Source organism: Argopecten irradians, chromosome 14 (assembly GCF_041381155.1).
Source record: "Argopecten irradians isolate NY chromosome 14, Ai_NY, whole genome shotgun sequence".
Taxonomy (NCBI): domain Eukaryota; kingdom Metazoa; phylum Mollusca; class Bivalvia; order Pectinida; family Pectinidae; genus Argopecten; species Argopecten irradians.
Window position 1 is genome coordinate 18,977,296 of NC_091147.1, and position 25,177 is coordinate 19,002,472.

Sequence of the window (25,177 nt, forward strand, 5' to 3'; positions counted from 1 at the left end):
ATGCTATAATTATTATCATTCACTGGACAATTTTAAATAGATCCAAATGGTCATTTTCATAACGTAGATTGTCACTATGCTACTTGACCATTAAAGGAACCTTCATTGTAAGCACATATTTACATAGGGAATATTGCATTTATTTGGTGTTGTAACTTCATGTTAAGTTCTTAATACAGATGCTTTAGCAAATGAAATGTTAATTTTTATAATGCTGGTCGTCTTATGTTTCCTGCCGTTGTCCTTAATATCGCGCGGTAGTTGACTATCACTGCGCCAGAAGGCAAAACAGCGAAATCAATCTCAGCTGTTATCATATTATTACGCTGGAAATCTTGCATATGGTTGATGTTGTAACTTCATCTTTGGCCATCGATATATATTTTCTAATGCTATTAATGTTTTTTTTTGTTTTTTTTAAATCTTTGAATTTTGCTCCGGAAGGTAGTGGGCCTTTAACACTGTGTTAGTTATTGATAAACTTTTAATGTTTGTTTCGGAAACGTACAGTAGTGGTCCCTTAAACAAAGCAACGGGGTTAGCCCCTTAATCCATCATTTATCATTAAAGAGAGTTATCAGCTTCAGTCAGCTGACACCGTTCCGGTACCAGCCTATCGAAGGATGGCGATTTCAATCTTAGAAGGTGAGAAAATGTGTCTGCTACCCAATTACCGCGACGGGTGTGTTAATAAGAGAAATAAAACGGATGTTGTAAAAAAATTTATTGAACAAACATCAGCAATAACAACGATAGTTTCTCGGTTGGGATATAAAGAATATGATTCCATATTTGATAACAATAATGTTAAAGAACTATTAACAGGGTGGGGAAGCTACAATGGCATGGTATACGCCAGGCCGGCTTCGGGTAAGGAAACGTGTTTTAATTAATGTTTTACTGAGCTGGTTGTTTTCTGGTTTGGTCATCATACACCATACCCATAATAATATCCTATGTATTTTTGGCCAACTCCGATATCGTCGATCAAATACGTAGACTTGGGCCATTGCGTTGAATGGCAGTTTTAGAGTATCCATGGTATCGAGGTTGACCATTTAACTGCACTACAACATATTTTCGAAAATATAAAGAAGGTTATTGCAAGTGCGATGCACCAAACTGCAAAACTATCGCTACAGTAAATCGTTAACTACACTACAGTTTCTTACCTGAAGCCGGCCTGAAATGTGCCGTGTATGATGCTTTTTATCACTTTCCCATAATGATTTATGAAATAATTGATGTAAACAAACAAAATACAAATTATCAATCAAGAGAAACGTGTAATACAATGCTATCAACAATCAATAAAGGTAATAACAAAATAAAAAGTTTACTTTTTGTAATTCACTATAAAAATGGATTTGTTTGTTTGATTAATTAACGTCCTATTAACAGCCAGGGTCATGTAAGGACGGCCTCCCATGTATGCTGTGTGTTGCGTGTATGTTGTGCGAGGTGAGTGTTTTGGGATACTGCGGTATATTCATGTTGTGTCTTCTTGTATAGTGGAACTGTTGCCCTTTTTATAGTGCTATATCACTGAAGCATGCCGCCGAAGACACCAAGCAACACACCCCACCCGGTCACATTATACTGACAACGGGCCAACCAGTTGTCCCACTCCCTGTGTGCTGAACGCTAAGCAGGAGCAGAAACTACCACTTTTATAGACTTTGGTGTTAAAAAAAATGGAAACGTAGCTCCATTGCAGAAGGTCATATTTTACCATCAGTAAAAAATGAAAAACAAAGATAACGCTAAAAATGAAATTTTAATAATAAAAGACGGATAAATATTTTTCAGACCATGTTAACTTCGGATTTTTTTTTCATATATTGGAAAAATGTCACAATTCCTTTATACCATCATCCGGATATATCCTAACAAATCAAGTAAGTGATAAAAGAAACATGCGGAATAGCATGGTATATTGTACCACAGTCTTCGGTAAAATAACATAACATTGACAATTGACAATATAGATCAAAACGTTACCATGGTGATAGATATTTCATAATAAAATGTACCAGCCTTCACATCTGAAGAGTACAAATGTGTCTTCAGTTATTTAACAAGCCAAAAAAACTACATAATTGTTATTGAATAAAAAACAATAAATGTCATGGCGTCAAAATAGATAGAATAAACAAACATTTGAAAGAAACGTATTACAAAAATACAGAAGAATAAGAAATAAACTTAAGTAACGGATTCCAATATTGCAATCCGAATCAGATGCTGATTGCAGTTTCTTCCAATTTGTATCATTTGCTAAGCACCATAAAACGAAACCGATACATATTTCCCTCAATTTATCCCATCTCTTGCTCTATCAACTCACTCGATAAAACTGACTCGCTACATACAATTACTCACTAGATTAATTGAGTCATTTTATTCACTTATTTCAACAATAAACTCTCTCCATCCGTCCCTCCCGCACTCACTAACTCTGACGACCCCAACTCAACTCATTTCGCTCAATCAATCAATCATTCATTCTATCAATCATTTTATTGACTCAATACTGCTGTTGCTAAGCAATGAAGATAACTATCATTTTAGTTTACATAACCATAATTTATGTACATATCAAACACCATACGCAATATTGTTATACCGGCGTCAATATGACGCAATATTCCTAAAACAATATTGACAATGTAAAGGTTTGCATTAACACTTCTTTTCTTAAACTTTCCACACTAAAAAGAGAATAGTATTGCTGTAATGATCTTATTGGTCCCGAGTCTGGCTATAAAGATGTTAACCTATAATACGTATGACTGAGCAAAGCTTCTTAGATGTCACGGTTGATTTGGAAACTCATTTCTAAAATCTAATTACTATCGTTGATGAAATCTACAAAAATATACAAACTCACTTTAATATTAGTACAGATATTGACTTTAGTAATAACACTGTTGTGACCATGAAAACACACACAAAAAGAAGTTTTTTTGTTTTTGTGGTACCAGATGTAAAGATAATTTTCAAAGGGAAAAAGAAAGCAGTGGCGTTATTGGGTTATCTCAACGCAATATCGTCAGTTTCTTAAGCTTGTTAGTGGTTGTGTTTATGATGGCGATTCTAAAAAAGACAAAACAAAAAATATACCATGTTGACCCCTATTGGTCACACTTCAAGTCATCGGAAAATGGTTAATTGCAGTTTGATAACGGAAAACAATAGCTTTGTAAGCTTTTGTTTCGACATAAAGATATCGCTAAACATTATACTACTTTACATATGTTTTTAGATAGATAAATATAATACCGTGACACAAAATTGCTGATCACAATGACAAGTCGGTATTATGTTCATGAAATATCTACAGTATCTCCTTCGACAGTACTTCAAGCAATCACCAGCCCCTAGTAGCTGTTGAACGAATTCGACTGGTCTCCTTCAGCGGGGGAATGCGAGGCTGTACATGTATTTCATTTATTGACACGTTTAAACCATGGCGCATGTTCCATTTTTGAAGAAAAAAAATACACGTATTCATATTCACCATCATCAGTAGCTGTGTTCAAACGATCCGTTTTAATTCTTATATAATATATTTAATATCGTTTAGCCAGTTACTTTCGCGGGTCAAAATTTTCGTGGTTTGGGCCAAAATTAGATTTTAGAGGTTTTGAAATTTTGCGATCTGGCATCTAAATTATATATGATTCAGTCATTTATCAATATTTCGCGAATCAAAATTTGCCGATTATACCATGGTCTAACAAAATCGCGAAAAAACCCAGCTATAAATTATACTACATGTACCTAGTATGGTATTATACATGAGTAAATGCACTACGGTATGTTAAATTTAAGAAATGATAATATATACAAAATGTATTATAAACGTTGTCCGTTCTGTCTTCAATATCATTATTTATTGGCCCTAAATGACCTTAGTTGTCGATGGGCCGTAAAACTCAAACAAACAAACAAAACAAACAAAAGTCTTCAATATCAGAAAACATACTGCTTTTGTTTGCGAATGACGGGAGGATGAATGGCAACTGGGCCACGGCAAATTCAACATGAAGCGCAAGCGCGCACCACTTAGTTTGTCGTTGATAGTTGACATCCATCCTCGCATGTTTTGTCATCAGAAAGCAGTACAATGCTAACATAACTACGTCGTAACACATGCGCACAGCAAACATGAGTTTGAAATTAGGAACATAGCGAAACATCCAAACAGAATAAAGTTTTTAGCTCCCTCCGACCCAACCAACCGCTCAAATTGTCGGTAGTCTGCAGACATGTATGATTTATATGGAAATTGAATGTCATCGCAATTGTTCAAAAAATACTAGGATGAGATGATTTTCTTTTTTCGGATTTTCCGGCTGATTTGTTTGTCGTTTTCTGAGTCTTCGGGTATTACGTTGGGCATGTGCTTTTTGTCATTGTAATACTTCATGATTTCCGCAATATCGTTAGCAGAAAGTATAAGACTTTTTTTCTTATTCAGATTTTCTTTTTTGTTATCGTCTTCCTGCGAGACTGGTTTCACTTCTACCACAGGTGACCGCGATTGTTCACGTTTAATTGGAGTTTCTTCTCGCTTGTCCTCTACCAAAGGAAGAGGAGGATGAGCTACCTTTTCTTTGATTGGAGATTTAACAGGTGTCGTTTTCACCTGAACGACAGGCGTCACTTCCGCTACAGGCTTGCTTGCCTTTTTAACAGGCTTATCGTCTGTAATGACTGCTAGCTCTTCCAATAACATATCAACCTCCTGTGTTTCAATACTTGTAAACAACGCCATAGAGGTTGCAGGTCGGGGATTTGGATTGCTGATATTTTCGCGGAGATTTGGCGTACTTTTAACAATCTGTACTTTATTATTTGCGGCTGTCCATTTCGGTTTGTGGCCGCTGTTTACTCTGTCCCGTCTTTGTTTTTGATATATGACAACGCGTTTCCGAAGATATCTTCTACACTTATAAAAACAGTATATACACGAACATCCTCCGTAAACTAGAATTATTGACGGTAGAATAACGTACATCGCCATATTGTGCCTATCGTCAAAGAATTCCTCAACAGCGCTCTTACCACCACCGTTTCCGGTATTCCCACCGCCGCCACCACTTGGGGTAGCGACAGTAGTAGTTGTGTCGTTAACTGAAGAATCATTAGTTGCCCGACGTTGTCGCGAGAGTTCAAATGTTGATTCCACATCGACATTATTGACGTCCCCAGATACATCGGCCGTAAGTGTCTCCCGGACTTCAACTGGAATAATTCCTACAATAAAAAAGGATATACATGTACGTTTTAATTGCATTTCTGATAGATTAAAATATGGAATGTTCACATACAAGATACACCCCCAATATACATCTGTTTATCAACAGTCAAAAGATAAATTGGACTCAGTTTATCTTTCCAAGAGTCTCGCTATCGCATGGAAAAAATCACTAAAATACGTAAATGGGACAGCTCATACATGTCCGCATATGTAGAGCTATTCTTTCGCTGAACGTTACTTGATATTTACTTTGAAACCTGTAATATCCGACTACATGTCAGAACGAAGATATATCATTCACTATAAAATGTCAGGTTGGACATAATTCTTTGGTGTTATATTTTCGTCAGTCAACACATTTACTTGGTCCATATCCCTTTCCATTGTCGTAAGTCATTCCTCAACATGTGTTGATGGGCCCTACCATTTCAACCCGGTATGGAAAATAAGCTTTCCTTTCCTGAACATTTGTATTCCCCTTCCCCTTTACGGTATTGATCCCCATCGGGTGCCGATACATAACGGATAAGTAATCTATTACTTTACAATTGACCTATTCCACACTGATTAACTTTGCTAAAGCATTCCCATTCATAACCACTCAACGGTGTTTTGATTTCTGCCGTCAACTTGTCACTTTCGGCTAATTACCGTGAAACCTTCAAAGACAGTTTATCGTAACATTAAATATAGCCACATGATTATCTGTCGAATGAGCAGACGATCGATCAAAAGTTATTCGGGGAGATTCGTAAATTAATTGTCAATCTGTTGTATTACATAGATAGATCAGCCTTGAGTCAATAGCTGTTTGAATGTGATGATGACTTATCTATTATTGACAATGCAAGTATCCAGGTAACCGAGCGATTGACTTGAGTCGCAATTGCATCTCGGTCAGAGTTGAATTAAATGTCACTCTTGAATATTAGGTCACAAACGAAATCGAATATGTGTTAATATTTGGGTCGTTGTATAATCTAGGTCACGGCGGAGTTAATTTCACTCTTTAATCTATGTCACAATTGATTCTAATATATTTCACTGGGTGTAGAATTTGTGCCACCTTTAGGTTACTGGCATTATTGTTTGTAGGTCCAAGGTCCTTATAGTCTAGGTAACGGCTTAATTAATGCTACTCTTGAATCTAGGTCACAATCTACTACCGGTTGTTCACTCGATGTGGAATCTAGGTCATTATAACGTTTAAAGTGGTTGTTATATCAGGATAACTATTAAACAATGTAGCATATGACGGCGCGAAGCCCATTGGTTAAAGTTTCCCGACATAGTACCACAAACTCTCCAACCGTGATCTCGAGTTTGGATCCAATAAGAGGCAGTTGCTTGGTACTGGCCGTTGGTCGGTGGTGTTAACCCGGTTATTTCGGTTTCCATCTGGCATTTTGCATATATTGTTTTACTTTATATACTATCAATTTTGATAATAAGTTAATATGTCGGCCTTTAACCACTACACCACCAACGTTACCAGATATTCTCCGATCTCGTTGCTACACCTGATATCAATACCTGAGTCATTTGATATCACGTAAACACACACAGAATATTTGTCATACGGTCGCGATATATAACATAAAATAAAGTACAATAGTAACTCCCGCTACAGTAATGCATCGCTGAAATCGCATTAATAATCCCTAAAGATTAAACATCCGTTGTCAGTCAAGTGATATAAAACAACCTACTGGTATAAAGGTAGTTTGAACTCTGTATTGAATGGCATCACTCATTATTTATAACATGGATCGCCTTGATATAGATTATGACCGTCACACACAAACACGCATCAACTGCCATCATGTATTAAGGTTGTCATACGTGGCACATCGATAGTATTTACAACTTATCTTCGCAATAATCCCTATTGTCGGTGGTGTTTCTCCTGGTACTTCGGGTTTCCTCCACCAATAAACCTAGCTTGCCCTTGAATAAGCATGGCTGATAATATCAAAATAAATCTCATGTTTCTGCTGGGTCTTTTATATATCATAAGATGTTTGCTTTTACGTACATATTCAAATTTAATTATTCACTGAAAACCTCTTCATAATGAAAATGTAATTTCGTTATGATGAAAAAAGAAATAAATGAGGTTCTTTGATATGCAAATTGATATCATCAAACATTATTAAATTATAATATTTGTCACATACATCTACATTATCATTTTTACGATGGATTATTACCTATACAGATTACGTAACCGAATTCCTGACAATCCTTAATTAACTAGATTTGAGACTGAAACTACACAGTAATAGTCAGTGCGTGTGCCAGTTCATTATGCTTTGAAAGTGCAGAACATTTTGTATTCTTTCCGTGTTAGATTCTGCAATTCAGTTACAAACAAGTGAAAAAAGACTTTTGCTAATAGCTGCATTAATTTTAAAAGATAGTGAGAAACACAAGCTGTTCCACTGTGCATTAAACATGATGTAACCCCATGTTTTATTTAGTTTAGTTATTACATTTCAAACGGCACCTGTAAGAACATTAATACACTTTAACAGAGAGTATAATATAAACATTCTTTCCATTGTTGATATTGTTATTTATTTATTTGTTATTTTATTGGTTGTTTAGGAGACATATTTGTTAATTATGATATCACTTTATTGTCATTAGTACGGAGTCATGCAAGGAGCAATTTACTTTAAAGACAAAATTAAAAAACAAATACTTAGTATATCTATACGCAGACATCGTTCTTTTCAGTATATAGCTGAATGATTTTTATGGGTTCTAACATATACTAAATATATACTTGTATGCAAATTTGTGATGAAGAATGGGGGGGGGGGGTTAGATGCTTCGCGTTTACGTAACAGCGATATGGTGTATGTCGTTGTTGGAGTAAAGAACGTCGATATACCATCTTATTTGTTTTCTTTCCCTAGACATTAAGTACCAAATATTTTCTAAACGTATTTTTCCTTTGCTGATACGGGTTGCTTATTATGCTTAATTGATGCCTGTATGTTGTCAAGTTGCAAATGAAATACGTTTCGTTATATAAATCAAGTATATTGATGCCTAAGAAAAAAATAAAATGGCGAACGTATCACTTAGTCCTATATATTCAAACACACAATAAATTAATAAATGATAAAATGTCACCACTCTCCACGATAAAAATAATCTCAAATGAGAAGGATATGCATTAAAGAAAGCATCATACAGGACATTTAGAAAACCATTTTGTCATCTCAAAGTATTTATAAACATATTATACCTTTATAATATAAAATGAATGGAACGTACAACACATACATAACGTCATATTGCCCTCGCCTTGACCTCAATGACACGAACCAGATCCAACTACAATGGAATTATTTATGGAAGGTACTCCATATCACGAGCGATTCCGTTCATGGAGATTTGAATAATTAATTTTCATTTACTTTCACACTAAATCCGACTTTCTGATTAGCAGATTATTTTTCTTATCATACTATGAAGAAAAAGTCCGAAAATGACGCGAAATCTCCAAGTTACCATGGTGTCACAATAGAGACGTTGACGTTGCGTAATAATTTAGAAAAAATAATCCATTGGAAAATCAACGAAATCGTACGTTAAAAGTATTTTATGTTATCAAGTAGTCTGAAAAATTAATTATAAGCATTGATGTCACTATTTTTAACGTCATCAAGGGTATAAAATAAATTTTGTTTGCAATTTATTGTGATAATCTGCTACGCGGATTCACACAGTTTGCAAATAAAATTCCTTCTTTAAATACCCCGATGAAGTGAAAAAACCGGTTGACTTCAATGCTTATAATTAATTTTTCAGTCTACTTGATAACATAAAATACTTTTAAACGTACGATTTTTCGCGGGTTAAGTTCATTTTACGAATTATTTTACGAATTTAAAGTCAACAAAAGAAGCGGAACAATATCAAGAAACAACGCATTTTCAGCACTAATATCGACATTAGTCGGGCACAGAACTCGATACCGGATAATAGGAATTTCCTGTAACAGTTGCAATAGGAAAATATTACGATGTCAGTAAATAAATGTTTAATTTCTTTCGTTTGATTCAATTTCTAAATTTGATGACTTGATCCCGAACATTCCAGTGACGTCACTTTTAGTAGGAGTGAATGAAACGGCAGTCAGTCCCGCCAAACAGTGACGTCACAATCACCGGAATGACGTCGCTTACATATTTCCCACGGTAGTCAAAAGGAGTACACACTCATTCTATTTAGTGAATGCATCTTTTCTTGATCATCAAAGAAGCGTTTCGCTTTGAGTGAAATCGTGTAAATAACAGGCAATTTGCTTTCGTTTTGAATACCATCTTCTGTATATATAATGAAAAAGTTGCAGGATAAACAGAATACACGGTCACTATCTTACAATACAAGTTTTATTTTGGTGTCGACAGGGAAAACCGAGATGACTCGGCAAAACCTCTTCATCTCATCTCCTCGCATAAACGATAGCAGCATCGATATTAATTATAGCAAAATAAAAATGTCCAACGTTGGAAATATTGCAAGAACATTCATTATTTACATAAACCAGTAATTAGAATAAACATTTATTTCATCTAGACTAAATAATTTGCAAATCCCATACACCGCCTGCAAGGAGATGTCCTTGGCCTATCGCTACCCACGATGCTCTCGATCGTGGTCTTATATTATGTAACTTTTAATGTGATATTAAATCTAGATATATCTGTTTTCAACAGTTAAATTTCTATGAACACGTGTAAAACAAGCAGTCTGAACTGCTATTCCGAGACCGTAAAATGCAATCTTGGTCACCTCAGCCAAAACACAGGGGCACGCAAATTATAAAACTCGGTTAGCTTTTTTATTGTCATTATTGTTATATACAATGTCTGTGATATTTAAACGAAAACACATATTTTACCTAAATAGCCAATGATATATATAATGTAAGTATCGGTTAGCTTGTAATAATAATAATAATAACTTTATTTAAACGTCGATGACCCATTGAGCCAATGGCTCATCTCCCATGGGGTCGACACAAAAGCATGCAATACAACAGACAATAATATGACAAATTATACATGTATAGATAGAAGTAAATCAACTAAACTAAGGTAATTAATAAAAAATAATATACGAAAACATTTACATTTATATGTATATCAACTACGACTACAAATCAAGTTAAATGAATCAAAGTAAAAACAGATTCATCACCACATACTATTCAAGGACAGGATCTCGATTGTGTTGTTTGATATCATAATGTATGTCATATGCATTTCCATTTAGTGTGGCCCTAAATGACCTTAGTTGTCGATGGGCCGTAAAACTCAAACAAACAAACAAACAATCCATTTATACCATTTGCTAAAAAAACGTTCAGATTAGGTTATGTATAACTGACAATTCCAAAATATTCCGCATGAAATTACCAATAGTGTTTATATCATAGTATAGTGACCTGAGGCGCTTTTGGTTGGGTTTTATTAATTTACCTTCCTATAAACAGTCAGGGTCATTTAAGGACGTGCCAGGTTTGTTGGTGGGTGAAAGCCGGAGTACCCGGAGAAAAAACCTCGAATAACGGTAAGTACCTGGCAACTGCCCATGTGGGATTCAAACTCGCGACCCAGAGATGGAGGGCTTGTGGTAATATGTCGGGACATCTTAACCACTCGGCCACCTCGGATGCAGTCGGGTAATGGGGTCTATTTCGTTAAACATGAAAAGTTGTACTGATAGAGTTCGTTATTTTCTAGTTATACTGTATACAAGACTTTTAGTCTTATTTTAATCGACAGTTGAATTAATAAATGTCTGTCGTCATACAATTTTTCACGTGAATAATTTCTGCTTTTAATGGGTCTCCAGTAAATGGAAAATGTATCATTCGAAGATCCCCTTAAATAAATTAATAATAATGGGTAATGTATATGCAGTCTCTGCATTAAAACATGTTTATTATGATGAATTCTGATCGCTACTATACCGGCAAACAAGTCAACAGTCCCTGCTTTATATTGATTATTTGTATGCATGTCGGCTGATATTGCCTGTTTCTATTATGTATGTGTGGTGTTAGTTTTTTTTCATATCAAAATAATTTAACTTTGTATCAGGGATGTGTTTACTGACCATTTTACATTTACCTTGGCATCTATCCTGTTTTATGTAATAGATATTTTTTTATAATCAGTCTCATATTCAGTTTCTGATAGACTACACATAACGGTCCTGTCAAAGCACGCGATACTTGAGTGACTTGATACTGAGAAATCTATATACTAAATAACTACCGGATGGTAATGACACTGACAGTGATTTATGGACTATAAAACATAACTAGTGTACAGACATTCTGTAAACGTGGATATATTCGCGAGTATTCAATTTCGCGATTAGATTTTTAAAACAATCGCGATACATTTTAAGCATCCTCGATAGTCCAGGGGTTACTATCATTGTCGTTATATCCACCCCTGGACTATGCACTAGTAAAACTGACGACATTATAGGTTAAACAACTGACAACCAACCACAGGCTTAGTTGGTCGTTTTTATTTCGTTTTTACAATAAATTAATTTCTAATATATTCTTTTTCTATTTTTGTCTGTCTCGATACATTCAGCTGTATCCAGATATCAAATATTATGATCAGATACATAATTAATGAAACAATAAGAAGCGCTTAAAAATACATATTTTAAATGTAGTGTGTGTATTTTCTGTTGCATTATTTCAGTACAGTATAACTTTCTACAGCGCTTGTTCCTGGGTCCCAACACATTTGGCAAGTATAGACAGGTTTTATTAGCTTGTTACATCTATGTTTCAACAGATAACTTTTAATGCTTTTGTACTAAAAGTGAAGTTGAATTTTATGTCATCATTTATAACTCAAATAGATAACATTATTCACTTTCAACATACTATCAAGCCTTTTTGCAAGCTGAGCAGATCTTTTTAAAGTCATTGATGGATAACTGAATGGCATGAAGATGTGTGGGGTAGAGAAGTTGATATAAACAAAGTTTATAGTAATCATATTGGTACTGAACATGATTTCGTGAAGTGGATATATTAAATTATTTTCATTTCACATAAAAACAACACTTTTTTACAACGCCTCTTTTCCACAGTCTGTGTCCAGTAATTCAAAAGTTGATTACAGTATAACGACAATTTTCAAATCAACTTTATATAATTTATGATTATACTACCTTTACATAATTATATAAGATTCTTAAGAACATTCTTCACCTAGTTGCTGATTTTAATGAAGATATAATCGCATGTTTCGCAACAAATGCGAAATGAAAATTTCTCTCATCAGATGATGAAGCTAATAACCTTTTGAACAACCTAGCCGTGGATCCGGTCACATAATTTTGGAGGCTTTCACTTATTATTCCCCTAAACCATTGCCATGTTAAGTTAATCGATATATCTGACAGTAAATATATTATCTGTATCTCTACCTATGTCTGCACTCGTTCAATCGATCGCGTGTTAGGATAAGACTTTCCATTTTTTCAGTTTCCATGGTAGTCCATGAATGTTTCGAAGCTTATGTCACGGTTTAGGATTGGATAATGTAATCCGCTTCAATGTACAAACGTATACTTCTATAACTTAAAGTGTATTCTCATATTTATTATTTATCCTGTTTGTGTTTTATATGTGTTTATTGACATATTACGTCACTTGAAAAGATAAAACGCAACAACCATCATACTATTTGTATATGATTAACTATTTGCCTGTGGTATTGAATATTGAGTTTTTCCTCTCATCTTACAGGTGGTGTCAGGGCATGTTTACCTAAGTTATTGACATGTTTATCATCGTGACAGAGCACCCGGCGTCAACTACGATTATAGTGATAAAAATAAAAAAAAAATGAGCCATTGCTTATTTATCATGAGGCGCTATCTGTGTTCAGTTTTATCTCGCTAAATTGTTACCATCTAACTCGGAAACTTTATTGAAGTACATGTTTATTACAAATACACTGACAATGAATTCTTGACTATAACCTAGTTACTTTAATTCCCCGTAAAGGTTCCTATAAGATATCCTCAATATGTGTATAACGAACTGTGCTGATAATGTAGTGAGGGGTTTCGTCATAACCTTGTTTTATTTTGTTGGTGCAAATATAGTCAATAAATAAATTCACACACACTTATCATATCGCGAGTACTGTCAAACATTTTATTTTCGCGAGATGCCAGTTTTCGCGAAATTCTGCGAGAGAAGTCGAACGCAGATTCAATGTTTCGCGATTAATTGTATAATTCCATATATTTATATTTCTGTTTTTTTCTTTGCTACATAATCTCACTAACTGGGAAATCGTTTACACTTGTGTAAACGCAGTCGGTTGTTGCGCAAAAATACGTACACCGAAACACTGACTTTCGCAATAAGTGTTAATGCCCTTCAGATTTGGCCTATATTGTTTCTGTATTTTCAATTCTTCAATTGGAATTTGAATGTAATGATGAGTATCTTAAATTATACTGCAGAAAATAAAATATTTGGAAATATTCCATCCATGGAATGGAAAAGATAGATATTTTGTGTACTTTCTGAACTTGACAACATTTTCCGCCAAATTGGAGCCAGGTGTTCTGGAATTCCATTACTTGACTGGCTGTTACATCAATCGTATAACGTTGAAAAAAAACGTTGTTTACTTATGTGTAAACTTCCTTTTTATTTGAACAGATATTTAAACATGACGTGCTTATGCGCGTCATTTAAAATATCTATCCAACAAATGCAGTTTACACACCAGTAATTAACGAAAAATAAAAAAATCATTCCTTAAATGATAATGCGAAATTGTCCGTAAAAACCTTTGATCGCGAATTGATCGTGACATTTTAAATATATATACATTTGTATATATTGGTTTGATTGAAATTTGAAAACAGCAAATCATCTTAATTACCCGACTGTTGTGCCATGTAGCAAGTACTTAAACATTGTTTGTTAATGATAATTGTGAAGCAAAGTATGTAGCTCGTCTACTTGCCTACTAATTCAATTAACAGAAACATTAAAATAATATAAAATGTCAATATAACAACAAGATCATTATCAAAACTGAAAGGTCTTTAATAAGGTAAAAATAAATAAACAAATAAATAAATAATGATAGTGAATATAGACTCGTATAAACAAGACACGTTTCTGTACGAGGTTTCCAACACAGAACAAGGAGAATAAACATGGATGCCCTGGAGACACTTAGAGCTGCATTAGCAAATATATGAAATAAATCAAAGTGCAGAATTGTCAATAAAAGCTGTACAGGTTGATTGCTTCAATGTCTATCGCAATCAGTAATGACAATGTTACGATCATGGATGCATGACACTGGCACAATGGTAGCGGGTGTGGTTTTACAACATTTGGTGAAAATTGCAAACTGCTGAACCATATACAACAGATCATGTGCCAGGATATGTCTAAAATATACGTGACTCAAGAATAGAGTAATATACAAAGGTGAACGAAAACAGATGACTAAATTATCTATTTTGCTAGAGGTTACTCTCAGAAACAACGGTATAGCTATTGTTTCGCCACATGACAATGTCACGTTATATACAGATTGTAGATATACATATTGAAACTAATATATTTGAGAGTAGTTCCGGTGGTGATTTTATTTCAAGGAGATAAATTGATCTATTACACTCTCGATACCATCACGTCCTCTATAGAAGTGATATAAATAAATAAATACTGTAGATCCATATAGAACTCCCCTTGTAGATCCATTAATAGTTAATATGTCGGAACTGTCAGGAAATCAGACCGCTAGGCGGACATCAATAGACCAATCAACCGAGAATTCTATCTATCACTAGTCTGTTACCTCCATATACACGGGGACAAACGGTCATTATATATATGTATCATAGTATTACACTATAATTCACATGTACATATATATAAACCGTTGAAATGTGAAAACTTCATATATATTCTTCTATCGACCCATTGTTACTTTGGCTTAGTATTGTGATCTAGTGAACAGTTTTGAATACTCCCGTAAGTTTATCCCAATGAGATCAAAATACAGTGTGTCGACCTTAAAACTTTCGTATCGTCTTCATCAATTTGTTTCAACCATAACTCTATTGTACATTTCCTGTTGGTAAAAAGAGTTCTTTACTTTCACGTCCGACTAACACTGCCTTATACAATTATACATTGTACCTGATTAGGAATAGGCATTCTAAGATGGCGGACGAAAATGTTTCAAGCAAGTAGGTAAACAGTTAAACTATCGAACTGTGGAAAAAATCGAATCAAGTACAAATCATCACAACGCAAAAGATCATTGAACTGTTTACTTATTTGAGAATTTTTATCCGCCATCTTCAATTTGAATGGCCAATTCTGTCCAATTGAAAGACAGTGACTTATTAAAGGACGCAGGGATTTGAAATCACCAGGACCAAATATATTATTATTTCTGTCAATCAACAAAGGATAGCGTTTCCATGTATTCGGTGTCTAATACTGTAATCCACTCTACTTTCGCGAAGTACAATTTTCCCGGTAAATATATGAACGAGGTCGGACGCGAATTCCAGTGTTTCGTGTATTCCCTACTTGCGAGTAGGTATTGGTTGTCACGTCACGTATTTGCGGGCGTAACGTCATACTTTTCTGAGAAAACAACGTAAATTGCGCTCACAAAATAGTGACGCATGTTACAATCGATACCTTTCCGCAAGGGAGCTAACTCTGTAATATGCAAAGACGGAAAACATATACAAAATATCGTGTTCGCGAAAATAATGTGGTTTGCAAAACAGTAATCAATCCATGTTTCTTAATTTGCATATTATCTTTAATGGATTTTTTTTCTTTTTTCCCCCTAAATTTGTAGTAATATAGCCATGCTAAAATTGCATTTGGTACATAGGGGAACAAAAAATGTCTATATGTTTTGTTTTTTCTTGATTTTATTATCAGCATGTTGTCGTCTTTGAAGTATTTTTGGAAATCTAGATTATTTTCCACGTGTGGAAATATAAAATATTTACTATGTTTTCGACTGCGAAATCTACCAATTGTGTTTTAATTACCAGCATTTATCATATATTAGTACGTAGGGGAACACAGTAAGGATTTACTGTTTTCGTTTATACAAGAAGACACACCATGATTATACCGCAGTCTCCCAAAACACGCACCTCCCACAACATACATGCAACGCACCGCATACATGGGAGGCCGTCCTTACATGACCATACCTGTTAGCAGGACGTTAATTAATCAAACAAACAAACAAATTATTGTTTTCGATACATGTTTCTTTGTGATTCCATAAACGATATGTTATTGTTTATTAGATGTTGCTGGGATCTCCAATAGCAGTTTCACGAAGATTTCAATTTATGATTTTTTTTTTAAATTTCAGCATTTGTCTCATGGAATTTTATCGTAAATACTCTCTTCTAGATTTGTTAGTGAATTCTTTTCTGGGTTATGGATAAGTGGCTGTAAAAGAAATGAGGACATTTATTTATTTAAGCATTAAAAATTTTGTTTGCAAACTTTTGTGAGAATCCACTACGCGGATTCACACAGTTTGCAAACAAAATTTCTTTCATACCCCGATGAAATTAAAAAAAATAGTGACTTCAATGCTTATAATTCATTTTCCAGGCTACTTTATGAAATACAATACGTTTACACGTACGATTCCATTGATTTTTCCAAGGGATTATTTTGCGAAATCAAAACGCAATGTAAATGTTTCTACTGTGACTTCACGATAACGTCGGATTTCCGCGCCATTCCCGATTTTTTTCATCGTTGAATGTAAAAAATGAATAGGCCAATTACGAAGCCAGAAACAAAGAAAAAATAATTAATTTGGAATGAAGCGATCAAAATTGTATATATCGGTATTATGATATTAATTTCACAAATACATAAAGACAACGTTGACAAGTACCTGGGTGTAAGGATGTATTTCTGACTAAAATGCTAACCTATGTTCACCAGTCTCTACCTTTACCTTCAACTGTGGAATAGTTACCTTTTCCCGTGGAATAGTTCTCAAACTATTCCACAGCAAAGGTAACTATTCCACAGAAGCAGGTGATAATAGTATACATTGCTACGATTATGTATAGGAGAAACACTGAAAACTGTCAATAGTCAAGATAATGAATTGTTCGAGGCCCGCAAGGGCCGAGAACTATTCATTATCTTGACTATTCCACAGTTTGAGGTGTTTCTCATACTTAAAACATGGCACTGAATGTCACTGGTACTATCCACTATTACACTGGGTATTGTTTAACTAATCTACAGCTCCAGGTAAACCCTCACTACCTATTTAAACCCGGAGACCTATTCATGATTCATTTATTTACCTCACTCGGAGAACAAGAATCATAATTTGCATGATTTATTTGAAAGATACATGCACAGGTTCTATATGGTACTCCCACTGAAACATTTACTCAGTTTAGTTTTCACTGTTCAACATGGAGGACCATAAATATGTAGCTCTGTATATGCAGTAGTGATGATTTTTGGATATAAATTTGAAGTGATTTGGTTAAAAAAAATCTCATGCAGCACAGGCCTTAGGGCGAAGTTTAGAAGAAAAGAACAACAAAATATTCCCCAAGGTTTTGGATATATATACACAAAATAGTGAAATCATCTTGCAAAAAGATTGTGTTTTTGAAAGTATTCCTTGGGAATTATTATCTTCTTGAAAGGTGTTTGGATGTATATTTGTTTAATTGATGCCATTTTTATCGAATATGAAGTGATTTGGATACACAAAATATGGGGGGAAAACATGTCAAGCATCTGTAATTTCATTTTGGCTGAAAATTCAGCATTTGTCTTATGGGATTTTATCCTCTCTCTTCTGGATTTGTTCAAGGGAACTCATTTCTGGGTTATGGATACAGTGTCTGTAAAAGAGCTGATGAAATTTATTTTTGAATGAAGTGATGAAAATTGTATACATATATATATATGTATATCGGTATTATGAAAATAAGTTTACAAATACATCACAACAACGTTGAGAAGTACATGGGTTAATCTTAAATCCATTTCTCGGAGAATTTAATTTTGTATTAATGATTCCATGCTAAGCTATGTTCACTTGAGTCACTACATTCACTTTCTACTGTGGAATAGTTACCTTTTCCCGTGGAATAGTTCACAAACTATTCCACAGCAAAATGTAACTATTCCATAGTAGTAGGTGATAATAGTAGACTTTGCTCCGACTATACCTCAATCTATAACAATAGATGACACCACAGCCATGTTTTAAACCTCAAGCTATAGCAATAGATGATATCACAGCAATGTTTTAAACACACTTAAGGCATAGGAGAAGAATTTTACAGTGCATGAATTCTGTGATGTAACTAATGTTGATAAGGTATCATACATGTTTGTTTGTAATGACTTTATCACACCCTTTTTCAATAGATTACGGGAAAAAAATACACCCAGTTATCGTACATAAATGTTAAAAACAGAGACATTTATTTTGCATTCTCCACTCGCTTTTGATATGGCTGAGCTATCGTTTATTTGAATCGCAGTGTTAAATAAGCTATTGCAAAGCTATTATTACGTACGAGAAAACAAAATAACCATGATATCATATCATGCGTAAAATCCTATTGTATTTGTGAATGTCGGTCAGCTACATTTGTAAGTCTGTTATGTCAACCGATCCTTTCAGCCTTTTTTGCGTAAAACTATAGAGAAATCGGATGATGATTTCGAGTCTGGAATATCATTGTCATGCTAAATCACACATTATAAATATTTATTTGACATCCCTATTACTAAACAGTTGTTCACAATGGTTTATGGTAAAGAGTACTATAATCCATATAAATGAAAACATACTTTATTTTTTATTTATTTTATTGGTACGTTTCTGTAACGTAACGTTTACATTTTGTACAGGTTTTGATTGAATATTCATATATTAATACTTACATATTCATATATCATAAAATATACAATACTTATGTAAATAAATCTTATTTATAACGAGTTACCCCTGATCTGGAAATTCAATGGACGGATCGCTAGCTGTCAATTAAACCGCACGTCAGATTGCATTTTACATTGACTGGAAATACGTGCGTGTGCGAGGATGAGGCGAGGCTACATAGTGTCTGGCGATTGGTCAATTTGTAGTTCATTGTATAGATATATAGCAAATAGAAAAAACTGTCACAATGAAACATTTTGATCTGGTTAATATGTATTCCGTTCCCTAACATGACTTAAATTGGTAGAAATGCAACAAAATATCAACTTGTTAGGAACGTTTCTACACATTTTAGTTTAGGATGATATTATGTTAAGAAGCAAGACATTTTTTTCCCCCAGAAAAAGGTTGGTATTGTTGAAAATAATATTCAAATATTATTTTATTCACGATTCGTTTTATAGTTGTTTACTTACTACCACAATGAGGTGAACGGATGCAAGACCGAGTTAGTTATTATGAAAAAAATTGGTTGTGTAACAATTATTAATCACATTACTATTATAATACAATACTGAAGACGGGAATTAGTTTTATATTGTTATACAAGGAAATTGGTTTAATTCATGTTCGTTATATTCGAGTTTTATCCGCGTTCGTAATATTCGAGTTTTAACAGTGTTCATTATATAATCCTGTTTTAAACGAGTTCGTTATATAAGAAATTTAACCGGGTTGTTATATTCGAGTTTTAAACGAGTTCGTTTTATTAGAGATTTAACCGGGTTCGTTATATTAGAGTTTTAACAAATTTCGTTATATTCAAGTTTTAACAGAATTCGTTATATTCGAGTTTTTGCAGAGTTCGTAATATTTGAGTTTTAACAGAAAACGTTGTATTCGAGTTTTAACAGAGTTCGTTATATTCGAGTTTTAACAGAATTCTTTATATTTGAGTTTTATTGTATATCTTTACACACCTGGTCATGTACATGATCGTAGGTACCAGTGAACCACGTTACATGTAGGATTCAATGAAATACAAAAGTAATAAATTCTATAACACATGAAAGTCCGCTGAAATGCATCGCAACCAATGAAACCAAGTAACAACGAATGAAACACATTTGCAACCACAGACGTGATATAGCAATCGCAAAGTTAAAAAAACCGTAGAGCTAGCATTAACGTTATCAGACAAACGATGTCGTCTATAGTACGATATCATGTTATACTACCATCATTTTGTCTGATGAAGATGACAATGCACACATCGTACTAGTCATCGATATATTATACAAAATCTTCAATGGTTGTGTAACAATGCCATTACACAAATCATACTTTCTAGCATGGAGAATATATTTAGAAAAGAACAGTTATATTTTAGTTGAGTCCATCAAATTATATTTTCAACAGATATATAAGTTTTTCGTGGACAAACTGGATGAACAAATACACGGATTATTCTCAGATGACAAAATTATAATGGAATATCCTGATTCAGTCATGCCTTGCTGTCATACATATCTTTAATATAGAAGCGAAATTGAATGTGTTGTCTGTATTTCCATAAATACAAGTTGTGTGATAAATAGAATCTTACACTCGTGAATACTTAAAGTTATATGTGCCGTAATTTTCATACTCATGAATCAAGAAGAGACTTCTTCAGATAGAATGATATGTAACATACATAAGGCTTAAAAAATAGAACTATTATGTTGCATAACGGATGTGTTTTGCTAATGCTTTTAAAGCATCATACTTGTTTTGGGGTCTTTAAATGACATTCACAGCTTAATTTATCAAAACGTATGGTTTTCAATAAATTACACAGATTACCGAAGAAAAATAGAATATAAAAAATCAATCACAGTTAAGGCACATATCACTTTAATATGAAATTCATCTTTAAAATCGTTAAAGATGCTCCACCGCTCTTGTATTTTCTCTATCAAAAACAGGAGCAGACGATTAAGTATTTTTCTTCAGTTACAAAAGTTACTTAATTTCCACCATTACCACCATTGAAAAGTTTGACCTTCCAACTTTACTTCAAGACAAAATTATTAAAAATGATTAATTGCACCCGAAAAAATCCTCGACACTATGTCCTATATTGAATGAAGTATTGATTGCACATGCACCAAAAACAAAATAAATTATTTCTTTTTATTATTTTGTGTTAATTAGATATATATATTTGTAAACAACAATGCTAGTTAAATTGATGAGTGTGGTTTATGCTCTTTCGGCGGTGGAGCATCTTTAAAAATAAGCAAAGTATTAAAATATCATATTACTTGATCCGTTATGCAAAATCCTCTATGTAAACAAAATGTTGTCTGTTAAAATGTAAATGTGAATATGAAATTTACCTGCATCCAGCGGCAGTATCAGGAGGATGCACACCATGTACATAACAGGTAGGTAGTAGACATCCATGTCCTAAACACGAACTGTTAAAATTACTAACAATTAACCAGGGATGCAGCTGCACATCTTTCCTCTGTTACGAACCGTCACGATATTGTAGGTATCCGTCCACTATTTCTGTGCGGCTACACGTGACAGTGCCCGTGCCGGCTGTGTGACAATAAATGGAGACAATGCCTTGTTACTTGACACTGTTACCTGTACAGGTAACCAATCAATGGTGAGGCTGATCGCACTCAGATACTGTTGTCTCCAAGTAGCTACAAAACAGGAAACAATACAAACATCATCAATATCAAAATGCTAGAACTCCGTCCCCCGTACAATTGAATAATAAAATGTTTCTATTTGCGCATCATTTTATTTTATATTTGTTCAATGAGCAATGAGACATACATAGTAAAACTGAACTCACCAAGGATTTCCTATTTTATATATCAGATAGGTGTCACTTGAAAGACCAATTTTGACTTCTAAGCAGATCTTTACATAAAACATTCCTCCATGATATTCCATAGTTTACTTTTATTTATATATGTGGTCGTAATATCCACTCCTGAATTTTGTCCTATCAAACCTGAAGGTTCTGTATGAGACAGCAGATGAGACAAGGTAGTTTTGTCCTCCTATGTACATCAAATCACACCACAGCTTTTTAATTAGGGATAACCGTCTCTCACTGAAGTCTTAAAATAAAGATTATGTTAACCTGTGATCAGTCAGTTTGTTCCTAAAATGCTTACATTTCACTATGACATAGCCCAGAGCTAGATATCATTAGAAACGACAATGATAGTAAACCCTGGATAACGAGGATACACCACGTCCTGACAAGACGAAGGGACAGCATCACATACGAAAGTCCAAACACATGTGGATTCATAGGGGTAGGTAGATAAAAGGTTAGTAGATGCATAACATGACAAATAAATCATAAAATAAGACAAATGTGAAAATAAAATACACTTGATTGAAGCTAGTGCTTCATGTTGAACTTGTCTCTGTCCAATTGGAATTCTTGTTGGCTATGAATCCATACAGAAAGACGTTCAATGCTTATATTTTCATTTGATTATAATTATATGATGAAATCCCAAGAGATTTTTGCATCTAAAATGAAAGTATTTCATTATGATGAAAGTAGAATTATATGTATGAGCTTTCATTTTCATCCATTTTTATTTCAGTCTAGATTAAAAAGCTTTTTATTCTGTAACAAGATACATAGCGTACCATATAAACCATATGCCTTATGTAGACTGTTTTCCCCAGTGCATGATACCATAAAAGGCGACTAAGTTTGGGATATTATCTTTTCTCTTTTTCTTGGCCGGCTTTTCCCTCTTATGTCTTCCTTGACGCCACCTCACTTCCGACCATATGTAGACCCTTCGCCCCAGTGAGGAAGCCTCTGGTAAGAGTTCCTTTGCACCATAATTTAAAAATATTAGTTTCTGCTCCTGCTTAGCATTCAACGGAAAGGGAGTGGGACGACTGGGTAGGTGATGTTGATATAAGGTAACTAGATGGGATGTACTCTTTGGTGTCTTAAGCAGCATTTAGCAATAAACTGTACAATTTTTTTCCTATATGAAATATACATTTCATGATCATATCGCAGCCTCCCAGCGCAAACGTATTTCATGTCGCAGACAGGGGAGTCTTAAAATGACCTTATCTGGTTATAAGATATTGTACATAATCAAACAACCAGCGACAGTGACACCTATAATTTACATATCTTTCCTACCCATAAAATGGGTTCGTTGGTTGCTTGGTCGATTGATTGGATTAATTTCCTATTAACTGTAAGGGTCGTTTGAGGACGGCCTCTTGCGTATGTGGTGCGTTGCGAGTGTGAATCGAAGTCCATACGTGTTCTGGGAGACTGCGGTACGTTCGTGGGGTGCCTCTTTGTAATAGTGGAAAATCTCATTGAAGCATGTTTCTAAAGACAAGCACACGCCAACAGAGTCACATTATACTGACAACGGCTAAACCAGTCGTCCCACTCATTTGATGATGAACACTAAGCAGGAGCAGAAACGACCAGTTTATAAACTAAGGCGATTATGGTGTGTCTCGGCCAGGGGACAGAACTGATAGCCTTCCTCACATTGGCAAACGCTGTACCGAAGACCAAAACTCAGGTGGTGTTAAAAAAGACATTAGGAATAAGAAATTCAGTTGGGAAGAATAAAAAAGACAAGATTCCAAATATGGCCATCTATTATGATGACACAATGGGGCAACACTTCTAACGTTGTACCTGCTAGGCAACTAGGGAAACGTTTAGTCTGATAATTCAATTATTTAGATGAAGTTGAATATGGTATGGATAGTTTTGTTACTTGACCAGTCTTTAGATAATGGAGATGCACGGAAGAGGATAAGAGGCCATACTGTTAACACAAACAATTGAACTATCAAAAAGTCCACAACACATCAGCAGTTATATATTATATAAATTATAATATTTAACGATATCAGTAGAAAGAAAAATTATGATTTATAATCTGTGACAGCGGATGTAATTTTCATATTTTTAATGGTTATACAATGATTAGATCAGTTAACGAAAAGAGTCTTTAAGTGTTTATGTTTAAGTTTTAAGTCGATATTGAATGAGCTATATTTTTCTTCCACAACTATTTCAATGAAAAATAAAACAAAATTTCTTTATGGTATTTTTATTTCTTGTATGCCTTTACATAACATATTGGTAATATTAGTTTCATTAATGTTGAGAATTAACCTTTAGAAAATATTCCTTACATAATTTTGATATTTGTGGTCAAAATGACAAAGTCAACTATACTGAATATGAAAAATCTCACTGTGAGGGACTTTATCACATTACCTAAAGATACATGTTTTAAAGAAAAGTTCCTGTATATTCATGATAATTATTCGATTTACCAAGAACAGTTATAAATATTTATGAAATTTGATTAACTTAATGGAAATTGAAAACAGGAATCATTTACCATTATTGAGGGAGGGAACCAAATGTTAGTCTATTTCAATACAGGCGAATAACCAAGTGCATATTGATATCAATTTACCCTTAATTAACATTAATTAAAATTGTAATACATTATATATATGTTGAGTCCATCTACATGTCCTCTCTGTACAAATTGTGTTGGAGATGAGTACCACTATCTATATGTATGTAATCATGAATCTGTTGTAGCATTACGAGAAATTTATATGCCAAGATACTACTTTACTAATCATAATTATCGCAAAATGAAAGGAATGTTTACTATATGCAATACATCTCTATTAAGTAAAGTAAGTAGTTTTATTCAGAGAGTAATTAAGCTTCTTTAAACTATATAAGGAAAAATAGAATTGTTGGTTTCAATGTATTTAAATTTGCCTATTGCTGACTGTGTCCATCTATTATTTCCTTCTTTATTCTCATTTTTATAATTATTATTTTTGT

At 34.0% G+C, this 25,177-nt stretch overlaps 1 protein-coding gene across 1 annotated transcript; it reads right to left on the bottom strand.

The window, feature by feature from the left end:
* Positions 1-1,758: 1,758 nt before the first annotated feature.
* Positions 1,759-21,827, bottom strand: LOC138307887 (uncharacterized). The gene is made up of 2 exons (XM_069248805.1): positions 21,669-21,827; positions 1,759-5,262 (listed from the first exon to the last, which is right to left on the bottom strand). The coding sequence occupies exons 1-2, from the start codon at positions 21,733-21,735 to the stop codon at positions 4,322-4,324; spliced, it is 1,008 nt and encodes a 335-aa protein (XP_069104906.1). The 5' UTR covers positions 21,736-21,827; the 3' UTR covers positions 1,759-4,321.
* Between the last annotated feature and the right edge of the window lie 3,350 nt (positions 21,828-25,177).